This window comes from Balaenoptera borealis, assembly GCF_965194805.1.
Source record: "Balaenoptera borealis genome assembly, chromosome: 18".
NCBI lineage: Eukaryota > Metazoa > Chordata > Mammalia > Artiodactyla > Balaenopteridae > Balaenoptera > Balaenoptera borealis.
This window is the reverse complement of record NC_138877.1, coordinates 3883153-3906214: the sequence shown is the minus strand read 5'-3', so window position 1 is coordinate 3906214 and position 23062 is coordinate 3883153. Positions and strand designations below refer to the sequence as shown.

At 50.0% G+C, this 23062-nt stretch overlaps 1 protein-coding gene across 12 annotated transcripts in view; it reads left to right on the top strand.

The window, feature by feature from the left end:
• SPATA13 (spermatogenesis associated 13) overlaps positions 1-23062 on the top strand; it is a 266445-nt gene that overhangs the window by 216102 nt on the left and 27281 nt on the right. For all 12 annotated transcript variants that reach the window (XR_014236816.1, XM_082365026.1, XM_082365023.1 and 9 more), the window contains 2 exons: positions 2424-2789; positions 4473-4617. Coding sequence is in view for 11 of the 12 variants with exons in the window: in XM_082365026.1 (XP_082221152.1) it covers positions 2424-2789; positions 4473-4617 (511 nt within the window). In the remaining variant the exon portion in view is untranslated. The remainder of the gene's footprint in view (positions 1-2423; positions 2790-4472; positions 4618-23062) is intronic.

Here is a 23062-nt window from a genome sequence, read left to right as displayed (position 1 = left end):
TTTGCTCTCAGAAGGATTTGTTACCTGAGAACTAAGACAACTGCTGGTTTTCCTAAACCCATGTCTCTTTCTGTCTCCTTTTTTTTTTTTTTTGGCATCAATGAGGAAAGCAGGCTGCAGGTTGCATACGTGCAAAAAAAAAAAAAAAAAAAAAACACCCACAAAACCCCACCACCACCAACAAAAACAACAACTGCACATAGATTTGTGACCACTTTATTGCCTGCAATTTTGTTGTACTGTTTTTCTAGCATGTTGTTTCCAAACCTTTTTATCACTGGGTGATGATATAAATGGGTTTATTCTCACTGTGTGCTTAAGTTGTCTGTGCCGTTTGATTTAGTAATTGAGTTAAATAATCCATAATAGCTTGTTTTTTATATGTATGTACTGCAAAAAAACAATATTAACTTTTCCATGATTACTCTCATATTTTCCCACGGTGTCAGAGGAAAATGTTTTAATACACCCTCTTATACATTCTTTTCTGGAGATGTGCGAATTAAACTGACAAAAGACAGATTTTTATTCATGTGAGTAAGTGGGAGTTCACAGGAAAATGTGACTCCAGGAAGGGGTTAGCACTAGGAGCTTACAGAACATCTTAATAGGGGAAAGGAGGTGGAGAAAGGCACTTGGGGGAAAACAAGTGACTTTTAGGAAAGATAAGGGGCCTGTAGGTGAACAGCTGGGAGACAGGATAGTTTTGTGCCTGTGTCTGTTTCGGTGAGGGCTTCTCCTCTCAGTGACAAGTCATTCTTCCCTGGCTGGAAGAAAGAGAATCCCGTCCCAAGGGAGGGGACTTAACGACAACTGAACTCTGCTTTCACGCAGAAGAAAATCCTCTTCTTAAGTGCCTTGCACTCAAAATGGTGTTTATGCTACAGTGGTGTATTCTGGACCCCATCCCTGGTGACTTGAATTAAAGATAGTGGTCCAAGCTGTAAGAATCGAATCGGCAGGTAGCAAGGGAGTAGTGTTCGCTAGAGCCCTCTGTCTCTCTAGCAGAGGTGACTTGCTATATGGGAAGTGTCGTGGCTTAGTGGGGACAGAGGTTACAAGGCCCATACCTGGTGTCTCTGTTGCCGCTAGCTGGCTGCGTGGCCCTGGGCAAGTCACCTCGCTTCCCTGGGTCTCAGCTTGGAAATACGGGACCTGCATTTCTGGTCGCAGTTGCCACTGACTGGCGAGAGCCCAGAGTCCTTGGGCCAGTGCTCAGGGCAGGGCTGCAGCGGGACATCCGCCCCGCTGGGCGCTCGGCCAGGGTGGCCCGCTCTGCCTGCCCTGCGGTCACGTGACTTGCCTGGTTAGCCCAGCCCTCCCCGGGCTGGGCTGTGTCCTGCTTTCACTTGGTCGTTACGGAACGTCTCGGGATGCAGGAGCGGAGGGCACGGGGCTCGCGGGACTGCGCCTGCGCCTGCACGCTCCGCTGCCCCCCTCCCTCCCACAGGGCCCGCAGCGGCCTCCCCTGAGCCCAGACTTGGAGGATCCGCGGAGGGAGAGCTCCTCTCCGGGTGGGCTGAAGCCTGGGACGGTTGTTCCCTGGCACAGTGTTTTACGAGCAGCGATCCCCCAGGGCCGATGTGGGCGGCCCTCTGGCTCACCGTGCTCACGGCTCATCCTCCCAGGACCCGGGAGGGGACGGGGCAGAGGCAGGCCTGCAGACCTGAGGCACCTTGCTTGGGCCTACGGAGCCAGCTGGGGGCCCAGCCGGAGTCACACAGAAGTCTGCCCGTTTCCACACCTCGTGGTCTTTTCCCTAGTGCGTTGCCTTGCCTCTGAAAAAGTTACTTGAAAACTTAGAAAGTCTTGCCGACTTCAGGGCTGCAGACTCTCCAGCTGTGGGATTGTCTAGTCTGGAATCTGAGCTCCTGACAGGTTAGTGGTGACTAGTCCCAGCGCACACGGCCGGTTAGTCGGCTGATCTCGTCCTTGGAGCCCCTAGTTCAGTGCCGCCCCAGCAGACTGCGTCCCCAGGCGTGAGTATCGTGCTGAGCAGCCGAGACTCCATCCTCTCGAAGCACCTTCTGTCTGTGAACGTAGCTGAGAGAAGGTGCCTCAGGTTGCACAGTGCAGCCTTAGGGCCATTTCTCCTGCGGGCCTGCGTTACCCCGCCTGTTGTTATGTATATTTGGGGAGACACCCGCTGTAGTTAAAAGTCATTTTTATTAACTCACCGTGGTGCTGATTTTCTTAGTATCTTGTATCATGGCTCATCATGGGTCACCAAACATCACTAATGAAATTAGGGTTTTAATTCAGCCTCCGATTGAAGACGGGTTTGCTTCTTCTTATCCACGTCTCACATCTTTCCGGTACGCAGACAACTTGGGGGGCTGGGGAGGGGTCGGGGATGTCTGGCTCGTACCTTTTCTTTACCCTCCTGGAAGTCGCCGTCACCTAACTTGTTCGCATTTGAAAAGGTTGTGACCGAGGGGTCCTGGAGGCGGACCTCCGCACCAGAGGAAGAGAGGCCGGAGGCTCAGAGGGTCCCCAGGAGGAGGTGCGCACCCGGGAGGAGGCCGAGGCCCCGACCACTCTCTGACTACGGCCAGCCGGTCAGCCTAAGTCTGTCCATCCCTGAAGACTCGATCGCCGTAGACCCCCAGAAAGAGGACACTGAGGACGGTGACCACCAGCCCAGCGGGGCCCCCATCGACCCTGCAGACCAGACCCCTGCTGGGGGCTGCCCCCGGGGGGCGCCGAGAAGACGCCCCATCTCCGTGATCGGCGGGGTCGGCTTCTATGGGAGCAGCCAGGCGGAGGAGGGGGAGGCCATTCTGCCCCAAGTAAGCCCGGGCACGCTGCCACCAAAGCCACTTAGCCCTCCAGCCGCCTGGCCTCTGTCCTCTGGCTGCAAACTTACCAGGAAACTTAACGCTTTCCTTTCTTCTCTCTGCCTCGAGGATGACGTCATCTGCTCACAGCCTTTTCTTCCTGACTTTGAAAACATGCATGAATTAGAACTAACCCACTGACATATGGATGTCTCTTACTAATCCTCTGTCTTTCTGGGATCTTGAATAATACGGGAAGCTGGTTTGCTGTTTGTTCTGAATCGTCTGGGGAAAGTAGCCTTGCATATTTAGTGAGCTTCCTGAAAGAAGAAATCTGGAAAGAGAAAGTGTCACTTATCCTTAAAATGTAAAGATACGAAGAAAATAAACCAATTTTTTTCTAGAGGTGAGAAAATAATTTTTTCTACCATTTTCTTACTCTACACGTTACAGCTTTTCTTACTCTTTACACGTCAGTTGCAGCAGTAACTGTTTTGACAATAGATTAAAATCTTACTATTATTCCCTTAGTATACTTTAGTAATTCAACAAGTGTTTATCAATTACCCAGAGAGCCCTTTGAAGCTACAAAACATTTAAATAAAGGCCCTGTTCCGAAGGAGTCTCTGTTATTTGGTGAGACTCATACCCCAGCCATGGTCCAGGGTTCACAGAACCATACATGACCAAGTGCCAGTTTCATTTTTTTTTTTTAATTTGCTAGTTGATATCACAGATAGCCCATAAATTCTCTTAAAAGGGCAATTCTATATTGGTATTGGATTTTATGTTTACATTCTCCCTATAAGCCCAGCACAATGCTTATTTATAGCAAATACCCAAAAACCTCTTGCTTAATTGAACTAAACTGAATTCTTAAGGTAAAAAACAAATTATGTTGAAGAATACCTCAGACTTTTTGTTGTGTTAAGATGCTCTGCATGCTAGGAAATAATTCTGGAAGGCGGCTCTGCTCACCAATGTATCACCAATGCCACACAAGAAATAATTCTGAACGAAAGCAAACTGTAATCTATTTTAACTTGAAACACAGCCTAGGGGAGATCTAAAGCATTACAGACATTTTTTCACTTCAGAGCGTCCAAAAGAAATGGAGTAAGATAATTTTGTGCACTCTAATAAGCTCATTTAGGGAACTGGGTAGAAAAATCCTGAGAAAACCTACGGAAAGCAGGGACCGACTTGGCCTTGAGTGTAGTTGTAGGGACAATTCATGTGGAAGGTCACAAGGGCATACAGCTGATTCTAAATTTGTGGAAAACCAACTGTCCTCTTAGACAAGCCTCCACTGCCCTGTTAGTTCAGGTGAACGAGAGCCGTGCTCCGCAAACGCTGGTCCCTGCATGCGGGTGGGTGTAGGGCGGGGGGCCGCGGGCGCTGGCGTTGCCTCTGCTTCCCTGGGGGTTGCCGGGCGGAGGGGGGGCACCACTTCCTCCCCCGGCTTCCCCTGCTCCACGCTGGCCTTTCCTGAGTGTCCCCCGAGGGTGTGTCCTGGCAGGTGGCCAAAACGTGATGCCCTGAGGGGTCGGCACTGGGGTTTCCGGTTAGAGGAAGGTCGTCCTTGAGCTTGTGCAGCCCGGGCCCGGGCTGTGATCGGGGCCTCGAGGTGAGGATGCTGAGCTCCCGGGGCCCCTACTTCCTGCCCCTTCTCACCGCCTCTCCTTTCCTTTGCAGCCGGCTGCCCGGCCGCCCGTGCCCGCGCACCAGGTGCCGCCCTACCGCGCGGTGTCGGCCCGGCTGCGGCCGTGCGCCTTCTCCCAGAGCACCCCCATCGGGCTGGACCGCGTGGGACGCCGGCGGCTCATGAGAGCATCCAACAGTGAGTCTCGCGGGCCTCCCTGGTCCGCTCCCGGAGGTGGGGGTGGAGTTCTCCACCGGGCGGTCTCCATTCAACTCAGGAGCCCGGGCCTCTGCGCCCCGTCCGCCTGCCCTGGCCCCGGGGTGGGGAGGACTCACCGGCTGTCAGGAGCTGCCGCTGCAGGGGCCGGCGTATCGCCCCCTGTCCAGGGAGGGTGCCCTGTGGGCTCTGAGCCATCACGGTGGCCCTGACCTTGAGAAGGTCTGGGGACCGAGTTCCTACTGTGGAGGAATGAGCTCCTGACCGTGAATGGGCTCTCAGGGAGCATTTGTCTTAACCTGACTTTCAAAGCTCTTTCTGGGTGTTTGAGATTCACCAGTACTGTTTGAGCAGCACGGAAGAGTTTTTTTATCTAATAGAGTTGTTCATATGCTACCTTAGTTCTTACCCGGTAAATACGTGCTGACCTGAATTTATGGAATGATTCAGGTTCCTGAGAGAGCACGCTGACGTCTGAGCCAGCCCGCTGGCTGGACAGGGGCCTGGCCGGGCGCACGGGGCAGGAATAGGACGGCGCTTACCGTGGGGCGGACACCGCCCTATGTGCTCTGCTGGTTAGTTCGTCTGACCGTGTGAACTCCATGCTCTGGCGGATGCTGTTGTTACCCTCCTTTTACAGACCAGGAACCCCAAGTGCAAATAGGTGAACCACCCAGGATGTGGCAGAGAAGGGACGGGAATCTACAGTCAGATAGAATTTTCACTCCAGGCCCATGTTTTTAACCACTGGACTGTGCTGGCTCTAAAGAGACCCAGCAGACTGCCAGTGACCAGACCTTCGGTTGCCGGGTTTGCTGTCTTACCGTTGAAAAGGAGCGTCGTGCGGTGAGCGTGAGTGACGCACGGGGCGCTCGGACGCCTGGGTTCTGGGCCGCGCTGCCACCCACCGGCCAGCGGGCACGACCTCCACGTGACGGTGGTGACCGGAGCCGAGCCGCGAGAAGGGGCAGGATTTAAAGAGTGTTCTTTCCAGAGACTTGAAGGAGGCCAAGGGCGTCACTCGGTGCCACTTTACATTTCAGGGAGAGGGAGTGGAGGGGGGACCACAGAGGGTGGAGAAGAGAAAGGGAACAGGCGGGGTGAGGCTCCACTCATCCTCCCCCTGAAGAGGATGGAGAAGGTGACTAGAGGATGGAGATGGTGACGAGAAGGTCGCTGATGGATTGTGACCCAGAAATGGTGGCAGAGGGTGTCCTGGGAGGGCTGCGCCCGGCGCTGGGCGGTCAGGGAGTCGTGAACGGCGAGGGTGAGGGAATGTTTGTCCTCCACGTGGAGCCGCCTGGCTTCTGCCTCAGGAGGAATCCAGGCTGGACTCTCGTCAGACAGGGTGAAAAGGAGAGAGGAACCGGGGGGCAGCTGGAGGCCGAGGGAGTTTTCGAGCATCTCTTGCTTGTGTGGTCCTCTCGGCCGAGCAGGTGGGGCCCCTGGGATCGCACTCCCTCTCATCCCGGGGCCCCTGCCCCTCCGGCTCCCCCACCACCTCCTCAGGCCAGGCTTCCGCCCACGCTGGTCAGGGTTCCTGTTCAGTTCTTACTGCTGTTTCCCTGTGAACTTTCCCCGGCGTCACTGGAATGGAGTCCCAGCCCCTTAAGCGAGTTTGCAGGCTCTCTGCCGCCTGCCCGCCACGGTCTGCTCCTCTCACGTCTCCTCCGGCGCTCACTCACCGCCCGGCTGTCTCACTCGCTCTGCCCAGATTCCCCTTCCTTCCCTTTACATACGGCAGCGTTCATTCCACTCCAGATTCAAAACCCACTGCCCTGGGGACCCTTGGAGACAAATGCACCATCATCCTTCTGCACAGCAGTTGCTTCTCTCCAGGCCAGTCTTCAGCGTCCGGTGATGCATTTCGAGAAAGTTGTTCAAAAGGAGAGAAAAGGCTGCGAGCACACGATGCCTTCGAAACGTTACTTGCGATGGAAAAAAAGTTGAAACAATGGAAATGTCCACTTTCAGTGTGATAGTGCAGTGTCATATGGGCGACCACTTGCAGACAGTTTACAGCATCATTAGGGAAAGCCCGTAACAACGTGGAAAATGACCGATGTAATACTAAAGTGAGAAAAAGGGAAATAATGTTGTATACGTTTGCTAGGGCTGCCGTCACAAAGTACCACAAACCAGGTTTCTTAAACAGCAGGAATGAATTGTCTCAGTTCTAGAGGCTGGAAGCAGGGTGAGGGGGACCCTCTGCCGGCCTGGCTCCTGGCTCCTGGCGGCCTTGGGTCCCCTGTGCCTCGACATCTGGATGCATCTCCCTTATCTCTGCCTTCGTCTTCACATAGCGTCCTGTTGAATCAGGGCCCGCCTTAATGATCGCATCTCAGCTTGATCATCTACTGAGACCTTATTTCCAAATAAGACCACAGTCACTGGTACTGGGGGTTAGAATTTTAGCATCCTTTGGCGCAGGGGGAACACAATTCAACCCATAACATACCATGATTGCAGCCGTATACGGCGTGTACACGTGTGGTCAAAGGTTTACCTTTGCAAAATACGCAAAAGTGAAAATAGTGTAGTTAGGCGGGTAGGAATATAGATGGTTTTTCTTCCAACCCTGTACTCATACAAACAGCTTATTTCTGCACCTTCTGTGTTTTGTTTTGTTTTGAGTTTAGTGTTCTTTTGTTGAGAAGCAACAAAAACCAGCTCTACCTAGTTGGAGCAAAAGAGGACGTCTGGGAAGGGTGTCAGGTGTTCCCAGAATTGATGGGGTGGCTGGGAACCTGTCTAGGAAGTGGGTGGCAGTCAGGGTGGCTCCCGGGAGTCGAGGAGCCACATGCAAGGAGCCGAGGAAGGCACAGTCTGTCCGTCTTTGCCTCTTCAGTCACTCAAGAGGCAAAGTCCCAGGATGGGGTTCAACTCCCCAGCTCAGGTGACGTGTCCACCACCTGGGGGCACTGGGACAGAGTGGAGGATGGGGTCCTCCAGGGATGGACCCCTTGTCTTCGGTACAAGGAGGCAGGTGCATGGATTCCCTGACCACGATGGAGGGGAGGTCGTTCCCCCAAAGGAAATCGAAGTGGTGTTGGAAGTAGGAGTAGATTCTGGACAGACGCCCCATTTGTTCATTCATTCATTCAGTGTCTGTTGAGGACCTGCCATATGCCAGGTGACGGCCATGAGCACAGCAAAGCCCTTTACCTCACACACATTCTAGTGCGGGGATGATAAATTAACAAGGAACTGTAACATGGCAGGTGGCACACCGTAAAGAAAGATAAAGCAGGTAGAGGGTATTCGTTTTTAAAAGAACATCGTTTTAACAATGACGCACCTATTCCACGTCTAATTAAAACCCTCTCACTCCTTCCGTGGAGGGAAACAACCCAGAGGCTCACCAGTCACTGCAAACGTCTCCCAAGTCCAGGGCCTCTGAGTACCTCCATCTGTGCTCCAGCCCCACTGCAAAGCCTCGTCAGTGTTTATGCCCAGAAGTAAGTCCAAGCAACACACCCTTCCCTAGTGGAAAGAGGTGGAGGGAAGGAAATAGAAAATACATAAATATTGTGTGTACATACACACGTGATACCAGGACAGGACGCGTCTCTCCTCTGCCTCTGGTTGCGAGGCACACGTGCTACTCCTCACTCTGCCCGACTTGACCCCCTCGTTTGCCCGGAGCCTCTGCCCCGAGCCCTGCCTGTGCTGGTCTTTGCCAGCTGAGGTGCTCCAAGCCTTCACTCCAGGCTCTCAGCTGGTAGTGGTCCTGCTTGTTTAGAGTCACCATGGTCTCCTGTATTCCCCTCTCTTAGTCAAAAATCAGTCAGTCTACAAAAACAAAAAGTGGAGCATCCGCTCTGAGCCAGGCACCACTTTCACTATTTGGAGAAAAGCAGAGAACAAAGAATCACAAAGCATTTACCTTCCAGCATTTAAACAGATTCAGTAAGTGGGTAAGTAGGATTAACTCAGGCACTAATGATCGTTCTGGAGAAGGTGAAGCTGGACGAGGCAGAGGAGGAGTGGGAGTGGCGGAGGGCATCCTCATGTCCCTAAGGAGGTGACGTTGGAGCCGAGACCTGGAAGATCTGAGAGAGGAGAGGTCCCAGCGGAAGGAGCACCAGATGCCCAAAGCAGGCAGGAACTTGGTGTGCCTGAGGTTCAGCGAGAAGGCCGGGGCGCCTGGAGCTCGGGAATCAACAATGGGAGAGGACGGTGCAGCCTGGAGGTTAGAGAGAAGCTGGATAGAAGGGGCGTTGCAGGTCTCAAGAAGGAGTCGGGGTTGTTCCGAGTGAAACGGGAAGCCGTTGCCAGCTGGGCTTCAGAGAGGAAGGCTGTCTGGGGAGAGAGGGCAGAGGAAGGAGGCTGATTGGAAGGTTATTGCATTGGTCCAGTTGGGAAATGATGGTGGCGGCGACCACAAAAGACACCCATGTGTTCCCTGGGCGCTCATTTTCCAGAGCACGAGGAAGTTTAAAAGGCGGTCCTTGGCTCTGAGTCCGCGGGGCCAGGGCTGGGGACTCTGGTGGAAGTACTTCTCTCTTGGGGGAAGAAATTCAGTTTTGACAGAGCTGAGTTACCGGATGGAAATAAAATACTTTGTCAATGTATTATTAAGTGATCCCAAACACCTGTGTTGACCTCTTCGTTTCTGGGCTATAGTGAACATCACCCTCTCTCCGGGGAGATTCCAGCAGGGGCCTGATAGGTAAGGCAGGCAAATCCGAGTCTAGAATAAGTGTCTCTTCCAGTAAGGACAAACCATCTACCCCTCTATTATGGAAAGGGTCCACTGTAATCAACTCCCCACAAGTAGTCGTCTGGGTCCTTCAAGGAACCATATCATTAACTTTGTTGAGGGGACACCCTGTGGTTTAGCCCAGGCTTGGCATCTGTGGTTGCCACCAGAGCCATTTTATTTTTTTAACCCACTGAGTCAGCATCAAGACGACCAGGAACAAAGATGGACATTTGCCTCGTGGGACATAATGTCACACGGTTGTCAAACAGCCTCGTTTGCAGTGGGATTCCTGTGGGACAGATGATTTCCCATGCTTTGAGTGTATTCTGACGTATCCAATCACACTCTTTCCCCAAAGCCGTCCATTAACCCATTTTGTTCTCTCCAAGCTCCCCCAGTGGCTCCTCAGACAAGCCATTTGCTCTGACCGTGAATCCACACAGGCTGACCCCTCACTGAGGCCAGAGTATCGCTTAGATTTTACTGCTGGGGGACTTCCGTTTCCGGGGGCACCAGGGAAGTGACGGGAGGGCTCGAAGGAAGAGTTGCAGTAATGGGACCCCCGACCCCAAGGTCCCCTGGCTTCTGCTCCTTGAGGAGGCCCTGAGTCTGGAACCCACTTAGATCTGGGAGTTGAGTGAGGTCCCTCGATTCCCTGTGGTGGTGACTCAGGTGCGCCCTCTGCTGACCAGAGTTGGCCATTTCCCGCTACACGAGTCAAGCAGTACCTTCATGGAGGCCCTCATCAGTTTTGTCCCCCAGGGACCCTGTATAAGTGAAGCGCAGCCGGAGATCCGGTGGGTCAGACCGTCCCAGTGACCGAGCAGGCCCTGCTGCCTAGGGCAGAAGCCACGCCCACTTTCCCAGGTGGACATCCCACCTCCATGGGGTCCTGGACTCCTTGAAATAGAAGCCTTTCCCGCTGGCTCCCTGGGCCCAGGGAGATTAGCAGCAGGTTGATTATAATGTAGCTGCCACGTCCGTCATCTGGTTTGGGAGGTAAGCCCAGGGGAGGGTGAGGACCTGACACCAGCTCCAGCGTTTCTGTCCCCAGACTTCGCACCCCTTCTTCTTCATCTTCCGAGAGCTGGCCTCTCAGCTGCCTTATGAGTGGGCAGCACCGGGTCCCGGTTCCCATCCCACCAATGTGCTGGAGTGGCAACCCCGCCTCAGGAGCCCATGTGTTGAATGCAAAATCCCTGGTACGTGCCGCCCAGATGGACAGATTCGGTTTGATCTGAATTATGTTTAGTAAATGCAGTGTGTGTGAACCTTGTTTGGATTCTGATACCAACCAACCAGCTGTAAAAAGGTCATTTTGAGACAAGGGGGGACATTTTCACATGGAATCAGTATTCAGAAAAGGAGTTATTGTTAATTTTGTTCATTGGGATAATGATAGTATAGTTATTTTTAAGTCCTTATTCATTTGGGTACATACTAGTATTTGTTGCACGAAATGATACATGGGAGATTTGCTTTAAGCCCCAAAATTGTTGGGAACTAGTTGGGAAAAATTGGTAAAATATTGATCCTTCTGGGTTCATCATATAATTTCTCTACTTTCATGTTTGTTTGCAATTTCGTAGAATAAAAGCTTTTAAAAATAATGAAAAGGATGTTTCCTTTGCCCTGGTCAAGTGTCCTCAAAATCTCCAAATCCCAGAAGTGCCCACAACTAACATTTTCTTAAAATGTAGAAATGTGAACATTAGCAGTTTAATTTTTCTTAAGAAATGAAGACCGAATCCTTTTAGGTGAAAGTGAGGTCCTCCTTCTGAGAACTTTGCAGCACGGTGCTGGGCTCTTTTCCAGAACCAGTTACTTCTCTCTGGCTTTGTTTAGAGCTCTTGTCTCACCTCCTCCCTGGCCCATATGTCTCTGAGGAGAGCTTACATGGAGCAATCCTTGGTCACGCTTACCCGCTGCACGGGTGTGGTGTTGGAATAATAGAATTCCACCGTGAATCACAGTGGCACTCAGAAGTGCTTTCCTCAAGTTCACGGCTGGGAGGGTGCCAGCCTATAAAAACCCCATGGCTTTGTTGGCGATAGTGTTTGTGCCCCTTGCTCTTCCTTGGGTCTGAGCAAGTGTGCCTGTGCAGTGCTGACGTTCTCCTAGGGAGCTGCCTTTTATGTTTTCTCTTACATCCAAGGCAGCTTATTCCGTCACAGCCTGATTTTCCCATACTTATTTCCGTTCCTGCCATGTCAGATTTGATCGCCCTTCAGAATTCTTATTTTCATGTCTACTCCTGCTTCTCTTTCTTCCCATCCCACGCATCGAGTTCAGATTAGTTCTCGCCCGTGATGTAAACGAAGTGATTGTCTTAACTGTCTCCCAGTTTCCTTAGCTGGATGGAATCTTAATGGGTCACAAGCAAAGGAATACAGCATGCCACTGAACCAGTAGATTTGCGTATGCCATTTAAAAATATATTTGTTACATTTTCAATAAGGCTTTTACTCAACCAAAAAGTATTAGAGTATTTTGTAATAATGCCGGACAACAGAGGAAAGAAAATGGCAAGATTAGGTCCAATGAAAACTTATTATAAAAAATAGAGAATATGACTTTCTGGGGAGACACCAACATGAGTTGACTTGATGGACTTTTTATGGCTTTTTAAAATATTTCGTCCCACATGCCGTGTGGAGCGGCCAAAAAAATAAAATTAAAAAAAGAAAAAAGACTTCCCTGGCGATCCGGTGGTTAAGACTCCGCGCTTCCAATTCCGGGGGCGTGGGTTCAATCCCTGGTCGGGGAACTAGGATCCCACATGCCGCATGGCACGGCCAAAAAATAGAATTAAAAAAAAAAATTTCAAAATTACTCAAATGATTGCTTGATTTGATTTTTTTTTCACATCTTAATTTCTTATGAGTATAGTCACTTTGCACGCTAGGAAAGAGGATCATGTTAAACCAGTGTAGCCCTCCAGTGACCTGGGCCAGCATTGCTGGATCTGCAGCAGAATGATGTCATCATTTAAGCCGTCACCCATGGCGTTGTAAAACTCTAACTCATAACCACCTGTGTACCTTATATTTTCGTTAGGAAACAACCAAAAAATCCAGTCCTTAAGGGCATGATGTATATGAATAATATCTTGTTCTATAAAAGAATGACCCAAATTACACAAGTGGCCGCCTAGATGTGAAGCACATCGGTCTGGCCAGTGTTGGTGGGTGGAGGAGCTATTTTGAAAACCTACTCTGAGGTTTAGAAATTTCTAGTTCTGCCGTCAGTGAGGAAGCACGAAAACAATGCTACAGACCGCACTGCTACTGATCAGGGTCTACCACGAGAATATAAATTTAGAGATAAGGGTGGGGAATTGGATAACTTAGAAATTTCCAAACTAATGTACTTAATGACGAGAAATCCAGCATGCTGCATTTTTCCTTTAGCCGAGAACACACTGAGGCCCGTTTTAGAGACGCGTCCAGGTCTGAAAGGGGATGGCAGGTGTCCCACCGAGTGGGTTCCTGCTTCCTCCGTCCGTGTCCACGGAAAGGCCGGGCAGGAGCTCCCGTGGGGGGGCCGGGCCGGTCCCACTTAGCCCATCATGAGCCCGGCGACCTCTCTGGGGTGGACCCGTAAACTCCCGAGCCCCGCACGGGCGCTGCCTTCCGCCGGGGCCCCGGGGGGAGCAGCCCGAGTCTGGGGGCTCCTCCTGAACCACGGCCGCGCCCCCCGTCCGCACGTCCGCGGCGCAGGAGGGCCTGGGGTCCTGCGCGTGGGGCTGCACACGGGGTCCTGCACGCGGGGGGGGCGCTATCCGTGGGGTCCTGCGCGCGGGGCTGCACACGGGGTCCTGCACGCGGGGTGGGGGTGGGGCTGCACGCGCGCCTCCGACAACTGCCGCCCGCTGCCCACACGCCGGCCTGGCTTTCCTCTGGTGAAGGTTCCCACACAGCTTTCAGGTTGGTTTGTCTACGGGGAAAAGGCGTGTGTCAGGACGGTGCAGTGTCTTTAAAGCCCAGTAGTTTGAAAGGGCAACTGAGGTCATCACTCGGGATGTCCTTCCCCGCCCGCACCTTCCAGGCCCTCCGTTTGGTTTTGTGCAGAGATGTATTTTCTCAGACACGGAGAGATTTCCTTACGTATGTGCCTATTTACTCTCCCGCGTTTAGGAGCTAGTATTGGTTGTAAAGGCCAGTTTATCCAACCTCATCATGAAGTTGATAATCTTAATATCATTAGGAAATGATGTAGGATGTGCCATTAGGACATAGTCAAACAGTGGCATTTCAGGACACGTCCAAGGTGCGCCGAAGCCTTTCTGACTTGAGCTTTCAGTATGATCTTGGGTTAGGAGACACCTCATTTGTATTGACCCACTGAACACATACGCCTGCTGTTGTGTAACACACATGTATATATCAACATGAGCCCTATGATAAGTGAGGCACGTTGTGGAGGCTGCTGCTCCCAGGAAGCCGACACTGGGCCCATGGAACCTCCCGGCTGGTGTCCAGACCCGGAAAGCCACTGCAACAGCAAAGGAGGTGAGTGTAGCCGTGGAGCAGGCAAATCCCGTCTGGGGAGTCCCCAGGCTTTCCCCAGAAAATGACGTCAAAGCTGAGACTTGAGGGCTGAGCTGGAGTTAGATGAAGTGTGTTGTTGGGAGAAGGTGTACTCCAGGCTGGGGGTGATACCGACCAGGGTTCTTGGCCTCCTTAATCAGTAGAAATTGATTAGAGGCCAGATGAGAAATCCAGGCAGGGCTTTACTGGGGCCCCTGCTGCAGCCGGGGGATTGAGAACACGTAACAGTTTCCCTTGCTCCCTCATTCCCCGAGGGGCGGGGCGGGGGGCGAGCTGGTTCCTTATATGGGCTGAGGGTAGAGGTGTGTCCAGGGGTCGGGCTGGAGGGGTGGCTTAGGCAGTTTGCCCACCGCTTAGGTGGTGTTCAGTGCAGGGGGCATGCACAGTACCCTGCCATTGCTCCAGGCTCTTCAAAAGCGGCAGTTGAGTTTTTTTAGTCTTTTGTATCTTTTTGTCCATAATTTGTCCCAACTGCACATGCATGCAGTTATTTTTAGTCCCGTATAGTTTCTTTGTATTTTCTTGCTGGAGGAGAGGTTTGTCCAGGTGCAAGCATTGAAGCCCTCGCAGCAAAGGGTCCCAGATGTCAGGGGAGCAGCATGTGCGGAGTGTGGGAGCCAGAGAAGAGAAACTTGAGAAACCCAGGTTTGGGTCACCCTCCGAAACTTTCTTAACCCAGCCATGCGCTCATCAGATGGAAGTGTCCTTGGTGCGGACAAGGCTTGCGCCTGCCCAGGGCTCGCTTGGGGGGGCGGCGCCCTCTATGCCACTCTCGTGGGTGGAGTTGTGTCCTTCTTGGGAGTCAAGGGCACGGCTCCAAGCTAGCTCTGGCAGCTGTAGTCATTACTGTAGTCACGGAAGAAGTTCAGCTCCATAAACAAATGAAATGTAAATATGAGACTCAAAAGAGATTCATATTTATGAAAACTAAACACTTTGAAGAGGCTTAATCAAGGTGAATTGCTAAAAACTTATTTTCAGTCAGATAAAAATTGAGAGCTGTAAAACATGGAAAAATCAGGGAATCTGTACTCAGAATGCTTCTGGTCATTACTTTAAAGCATCCAGAACTGGCGATCATAGTTGACGCATCATGGGTGTGACATGCAGAATTCCTGTCCCGTGATCACAGGGGGAGACCTCTGGTCCTCGATGATAACAGAGGTGAATCAGCTGCACCTTTGTACGTTGAAGTTGAGGTGTTCTGGGCATGATGCGTGTGTCATGTTTTTGACTTGGGCCTTTCAGGCAGCCGGACTACCTGGTGGGAGGGCCTTGCAGCAGCCCCTGAGGCTGTAGCGAGATGAGCTGAGGGGCAGGGTTGAGAGGCGGGTCCAGACGAGGGATCAGACTACCAGGGGTCGGGCAGAGCCTGCCCATTCAGGGCCTCCTGTGAAGGGGGTCAGACTTTATCCTGGGGGCAGCAGGAGCCGCAGAAGGGTTTTAAGTGGAGTGCGATGGTCAGGTTTGCATTTTGGTGATGTCACTGGCTAGATTGTGGACCTGCCTGGGGACAGAGGAGACAGTCAGTGGGCAGAGCCCTGAACTAGGAACACGACGGTTCTCCTGGAAAAACGAAGATGTGGAGGTCGAACAATTGTCCGGATGTTTGGGGGGCAGACACCCCGGTGCCCCAGTGATGGGGGGAGCATAGGAGAAAAGCACATGAGTGGGGGGCTTGGGTCCATTCCAGGCATTGAAGTTGGAGGTGCAGGTGGGACAGCTAGGTGGAGATCTTATCCCCTGGCCTTCACCATGAGGGTCTCATGAGGAGGTGGCCCAGGCTAGAGGGGAAACTGGGGAGTCAACAGCAAGTGATGGTTGTTCTCAAAGCTGATTCAGGGAGGGGTACCATCCACGGTGTGTGTGGAGTGAGAAGAGGGTCAGCATTTGGGAGCCAGTAAAGAAAGGAATCCACAAAGAAGATAGAAAAGGAGTGGGGCTTCCCTGGTGGCGCAGTGGTGAAGAATCCGCCTGCCAATGCAGGGGACATGGGTTCGAGCCCTGGTCCAGGAAGATCCCACATGCTGCGGAGCAACTAAGCCTGTGTGCCACAACTACCGAGCCCCCGTGTGCCACAACTACTATAGCCCGTGCACCTAGAGGCCATGCTCCACAACAAAGAGAAGCCGCCGCAAGGAGAAGCCCGCGCACCTCATCAAAGTAGCCTCTGCTCACCGCATCTAGAGAAAGCTGTGCACAGCAACGAAGACCCAATGCAGCCAAAAATTAAATCAATCAATCAATCAATCTGTGACTCTGTTTTTAAAAAAAAAAAAAAGAAAAGGAGGGGCTTCCCTGGTGGCGCAGTGGTTAAGACTCTGCCTGCCAATGCAGGGGACACGGGTTCAAGCCCTGGTCTGGGAAGATCCCACATGCCGCGGAGCAACTAAGCCCGTGAGCCACAACTACTGAGCCTGCGCGTCTGGAGCCTGTGCTCCGCAACGGGAGAGGCCGCGACAGTGAGAGGCCCGCGCACCGTGATGAAGAGTGGCCCCCGCTGGCCGCAACTGGAGAAAGCACTCGCACAGAAACGAAGACCCAACACAGCCAAAAATAAAAATAAATAAATAAATAAATTTTTTTAAAAAAAGAAAAGGAGTGGCCAGACAGGTGAGTGGTGTCCAGATGTCCAAGGATGCTGGGCTTCAGGGAGGTGGTGGTTACGATGTCACCTGTGCCCAGGGTCAAGTCGGATGCTCTGAACCATACGCATGGCTCCAGCAGCAATTAGGAACTTGTGGGTTTTGAGAAAAGCGGTTTCAGTTCAGTGAGAGGGCAGAGCCAGGATGCAGGAGGGTGTCTTGCAAGATTGTGCAGGGAGTCCAAACCTCATGTGTGAGTGGGGGGGGATTTTATTTTGTTTATTGGTGTTGGTTTTCTGATTTGATAGCTGAAAATTTCCCATAAGTGCTAGAGCTAATTAAAAACTGTTTTGCTATCATATTAAAAAAACTATTTTGGCTTTATATTACCGTATCTGAAAGCTCGTTAATTGACTGTGTCAATGTTCATTTGTACTAAATATTTTTGAAAGAAATAGTCTGTTAAATATACACCAGAAAGTTCCATTCCTTGATCTAGAGTTCTGTTCTAATACCCCAACATGAAGGAACTGGGGGCACTTTAATCATAAGGGTTTATGCCATTTCAACTCTGATATTTTTAAATTAAATAAATTGTAAGAAATTACTGAAGCATATTTTTTTTAAAGTCTTGCAATGAAGTTAATAACTTTATTAAGACTTTTATTTTTTACTTGGTCAAGACAAAGAATATAGGTTTCTTCCCTTTGCCTTAGTTTTTTGTTGTCGTTAATCCTACTTCTAATTTGTTATTCTGGCGTTGTTCTATTCTAATAATTGTTATGAAAGTTAATTTTCTTATGAACCAGCCTTTGGGTCAAAAAAACAGTGGCGTCCCAGTCCTCTACTGACTAGCCATGTGACCTTGGCAAATTATTTAACCTCAAAGTCTTAGTGTCCTCGTCTGTAATAGGAAATATTACTGTTGTCCGTCCCACAGATGGGTGAGAGTGACCTGGTACACAGTATGTGTGCAGTAAATTATTACAAAGACGTAAAGAGAAGCACGAATTGTTCTAGCGACAAGGATAGTGGTGAGTGGTGACCTGCGTCTGCAACCAGAGTTCTGAGTTCCTAACTCAACTGCGCTAACAAGCAGTTCAACCTTTGACAAGTCACTTGATCTAATCGCTAAGGCCCTAGGGCACCAGGAGTCCATACAGAGCAATATTCTGTTTAATTATTATCCAAATATAGGTTAAACTGATCTAAAATGCAAACACTCAGGTTATAGGAGAAAAGAAGGTAACTCAAATGTTTTCTGTTGACTCTCTTGATCCAGAATTTCAGGCCTTACCAAAGATTTTCCAACGTATCACCCAGAGACGCCTCTCAACTTTTTGTTAAGAGGAAAGAAGAAAAGAAAAGGAATGGCAGGTGTTGAGGGGTGTGTGTGATGCCTTGAGATTATTTTAACCAAACCTTGTCTGATCTCTTATTGTTTGGATGAGCTCTTTCTGCATCTGCTTTTCCGAAGTTTTCTTTCAATGACGAATCAGAGAGAAAATATTTAGTCGGATCATCCTTGCTCAGGACCTGTGGAGGGTGATCGTAGTGGAGCTCTCGGGAGGCTGGTTGAAGTGTCGGTCACGTCGAGCCCTGATGGTCAGGTGTGCACGTGCGTCGGGTCTGGAGCTCTCCCATCTCCAGCCCGCTTCACACTCTCCTGCCCGTGATGGCGGGCACTGGGTGTATTTATTTGTGAAACAAGATGATTCTGTTTTCTTGTCTTTAGGCGGGTGTCTTCCTGCCTCCTGACACCGTCCTGGCTAAAATCTCTCCCTGCTGACCACGCCGTGAGACCACGTGGACTCCTCGGTCAGACCGATTTAGAGCCAGGAAAGGGTTCCATCTGCAGGCACAGGCCCTGCAGATGCAGACACCAGGGCCTTAGACCGCAGGCCTGCACGTCTGAGAGGTGTGTGGGCTTCAGCAGCACTTAGCTGCTGTCTCAGCCTTATCAGTGCCCAGAATCAAGAGTTGGTGTTTTTTTTAAAGGAACACAGCGTTCTAGTTCCTGTCTCAGAAAAACATCATAATGTTTCTTTAACGTTTTTCCAGCAAACTCTTGAAATTCTCATCTTCTAACATTTAAAAGCTTCTCGGTTCTAAGACGTGTATTTGTTCCAGTCATTCTAAACTACAGAGTTAAAAAAGTTTTCAAAATATCATGTGTCTAATGCCAAGTCTCAGAAATTGGATTTTTTAAAAGGAAAAGAGCAGGGAATTATATTCAGTATCCTATAATAAACCGTAATGGAAAAGAATATGAAAAAGAAAATATTTATATATACATGTACAGTTGAATCACTTTGCCATACACCTGAAACTAACACAACGTTGTAAATCAACTATACGTCAATAAAATAAATTTTTTTTTAAAAAAAAGGAAAAGAAAGAACTTTAAAAGTCAGGGGAAGGAGAGCAAGAGAACTGAACTTGGAGCAAACCACCACCAAGCACCCAGCCTCCGCTCGTGTCACTGGTCTTGCAGACAGAATCTGAGGCTTAAAAACATGCCGTGCTTTTTACTCGCTCGCGAATCGAGATCTAAGTCCTAGATAGTGAAGCCAGCGATCAAAGCAGATCAGATAGACCCCAAAGCCCACATTGCTCCATTCCACTTGCTGTCTCCCAGGCACTGTGCTTTTGCAGGAACAGAGCACAAAGTTATTTCATTTATGTGCACTGAAGTTTACCCATGTGTCAGTTTTTAAGTCCACACCCTAATAATTGCCTTTGACTACAACAAAGAAAAAAGTGAAATTCATCCATTATCTTGTTTTGCTCTTGTTATATTTGAACCATATCCTGAGGACCCAAAGACAAATAAATACAGAAAAGAAGTGAAATGTGTCCCAGGCCTTGAAGGATGGAAACCACACATGGTTGTTTACAGAAGACAGGAAAGGCCTCCGTCTTAACGTAGAGATGGCACCTTATCGTTTAAAGGACAATTTTGTATCTGTTTCTGAATTAGTCTAAAAGTTGTAGTCAGAGCCCAGGACCACTGTCTTGTTTGGGGTGGTTTTGGAGTGGGGGGCATGGGGTGGGGTGGATGGCAGGGCTCACTAAGGCATTGAGAGCACATCTTCCATCAGTTAGGGTGGATAGGCACACAGTACCTCGGGTGAAAGAGCAATAGCTTTGAAGACACACCTCTTCATCCTCTGCTTTTAGTTCTCAACGGCTTGCTCGTGTTCCCCCCGCTCCGTTTCCTGTGTGTCTAAGTGATGGGGCCTGCCCTCTGCGTTCAGGAGTCTGGCTGCTGAACGATATTTCAGGAAGACCTAAATGGAGCCTACCGTAGCCATCCTCGGGCAGGCAGCTTACCAAAACGGGGTCTACGGTTCTACGTCAGTATGTGCTAGAAAACGTTATGTGTTGCGTTGACTGTCTCTGGTGGTGTTTTCTTATGTTTCTCTGGAAAATGGCATAACTGTGACCTGTAGATTAGTACTAATGTTTGTCTTTAATCCATTTAGAATAAAGGCATCCCTCTGGATACTCCATTATTTATGCTAATAGACAAGGGAACGTGGGTCTGAGTAACTGATGGCAAATGTAGCTGATTACTTCCTGTTCAGAAATGCCCCCCCCTGCAGCTTTGGGAGCTGCAGCCCTGTATCAGCAACGGGGACAGCGAGGGAGTGTACTCAGAACCCTCGCTGTGTTCCTCTTGATTCTGGGGGGTTGTTGCTCAGGTGGGGGTCTGGGCTGGGGCTCAGTCCAGCTGAGGGCAGGGGCTTCCTCGGTTCTGACGTGCACCCAGCCTTGAGCTCATTTTCTGAAATTGGCAGTAGTGCTGGGCTGGAGAACAGCATGACTGTCCTTGGGGCCGCCTGCCGCCCTGTGCCTGTCCTGTAGCTCTTGGTAATGGGGCCTTACCCAAGCCCAGAAAAGAGGGGAAGTTCTAGAATCTTCCCAGGTTAAGGACATCTCTGAACCAAGCAGGGAGGCTGCAGTTTGGTGAGGCAGCAACAGCTGGGAAATGTTTGTTGCTGAGTAGATATCCAGTGCTGGTGATCTTTCTGCCCAGTATCAGACGGTGGCCATGTAAGAAAACCTGTACCTGGACTTCCCTGGTGGCACAGTGGTTAAGAATCTGCCTGCCAATGCAGGGGACACGGGTTCGAGCCCCGGTCCGGGCGGATCCCACATGCCGCGGAGCAACTAAGCCCGTGCGCCACAACTACTGAGCCTGCGCTCCAGAGCCCGCGAGCCACAACTACTGAGCCCGCGAGCCACAACTACTGAAGCCCGCGTACCTAGAGCCCGTGCTCCGCAACAAGAGAAGCCACTGCAATGAGAAACCTGCGCACTGCAATGAAGAGTAGCCTCCGCTCGCCGCAACTAGAGAAAGCCCATGCACAGCAATGAAGACCCAATGCAGCCAAAGAAAAAAAAAGAAAAAGAAAACCTGTACCGTATTGTACTTAAGAAGATACCAGAAATTCAGAGCTGAATGGAACCTTAACGACCACCTGCTCATCTCAAGAACCGGTCCTGGACGGGTGGCGGGATGAGCACTGGTTTGAGTTTGAGGTTCCACCGCTAACTTACCTCGCCAGCAGCCTCCTTTTCCATACATATGGATGTAACTATGTAGGGGTCTTAGGGCCACTGGGCCGAAAATAGCCTTACTGTAGAGTAAAAATGATCGTAACATCCCACGTGATTCTGACTTTTATTTTATCATCTCTGATTTCTGAATATTTGATATTAATGTATAATTTGGATTTCTCCACTTTCCTGTGGGACTTAATCCCTTGCTGAATTCTTTTCATGGTACCAGTAGTCAAGGTTGGTGACAGCCTAGTCCTGACCATACGGCAGCATCTTATCCAAGGAGAATAGATTCGTGTGTTGGCCGGGGGCGGAGGGGTTGGGGGGAGGGAGGGGTTTGGGGGGGTGGAGGAGGTTAAGACTTCCTTCAACTATGCTTAAGGTCTTTGTTGCAGTATTCTTATTGATCTGGTAAATATAGGCTCTAATCGCTAAAGAACTTTCCAGACCTAAAGTCTAACCTTCTCTGTAGCTTCTTCCAAAAATATCTTGGAAGCATTTTTTGGGTCATCTTCCTTTGAGAAGTTGCCCCACTGAAATGCAGTTTTTGTTTACTTTTTTCCTTCTTTTTATCTTTATGTTTGTTTTGAGTCTGTGTGCAGTAAAGTAAGTTTACTTAGTGAATGCCTTTGGTTTAAGATCCTAAAATCCCAAGGACCTTAATCTAGCACCCTGACCCCATCTCTGGATTTAGAAAAAGTCCTTGGGAAACAGAAGCTGCCCTTTGTACCAGCTGCCCAGGGAAAGTGAAAGTGAGCCGTAGAACCAAGTTAAGACAATACCAAGGAAATGTGGCCAAGAGAGCTTTTTCTTTTTGAAAACTTGCAATTTTAACCAGAAAAAAATTTTAAGAAAATGAAAACACTCTGGATTTTATTTGCCTCCTGCTGGATTTTAAGCTTTGTTAGAAAGGATGCTCATCAGAATTAATATCCGTTTCACTGCTTTGTGTCTCAATATTCAGCGTTTCACTTGTTCATTCTAACGAAAACCAGGTCCACCCTTGCATTCCATGGTCTTCATTCGTTTCTGAATTAACACTTCTCAAGCCTGAGTGTGCCTCTGATCCCAGATCCCTGGGTCTGGTTAAAGTCAGGCTGTGATTCCACAGGCCGGTGGGGTCCGCAATCTTCACTCCCCACCAGGGACCGGCTCTCCAGTCACCCGGCGCCGCTGGTCCCCGGACCGCACCCTTTGGGGCAGTAATACGTGTTATCATAAACAGAGAGTTTTGTGGCCTTATGGGAAATTCTGTGTTAAACAAGGTGACACAGATGTCACGATCGGGATTTGTAGCCTGTGGGGACTGATGTATCCTCTGGATTTCCAGGAAATAGATATAGTGTTCAGTGGTTTTCAAACGTTTTTCATGGACCATATTATACTAGTATTCCACATGGGATGTAGGAAACCTTGCCTCACAGAGAGTGGTCTGCCCTGAAAAACAATTTCAAGGAATCTTTTGAGTCTGTCATTTAATGAAGCACTGCCTTTATTAAGAATAGATATGCCCTGGGAATTCCCTGCTGGGTCCAGTGGTCGAGACACCATGCTTCCACTGCAGGGGGTCAGGGACTGAGATCCCACATGTCTCTCAGTGCGGCCAATAAAAAAAATATATATATAATATATATATATATGTATATATATATATATATATATGGGGGGAGAGAGGGAGGAGGGAGGGAGGGAGAAAGAAAGGAAGGAAGAAAGAAAAAAGAAAGAATAGGTGTACCCCTATTGAATGAACTGTCTATTAATCGTTTTTAAAAATGTTACTCTTTTCAATCATTGTTTAAAAACACTTGCAAGGGGTAGATTCGAAGCCGATCGGTTTTGTGAGTGGTGTATGTGTGCTCGCAGGTTTCGCCTTTGGTGTGGTTTATTGAAGCCTTCGCTGGATTTAAAGGTGGGATGCACCAAATCAACAGAAACAGCCACAAATAGTTAAAGATGAGAAAAGCCTATGATAAAGCACATGGTCGGCGTGGGTGTCGTAACTGATCACGCAGCTTTGTCCA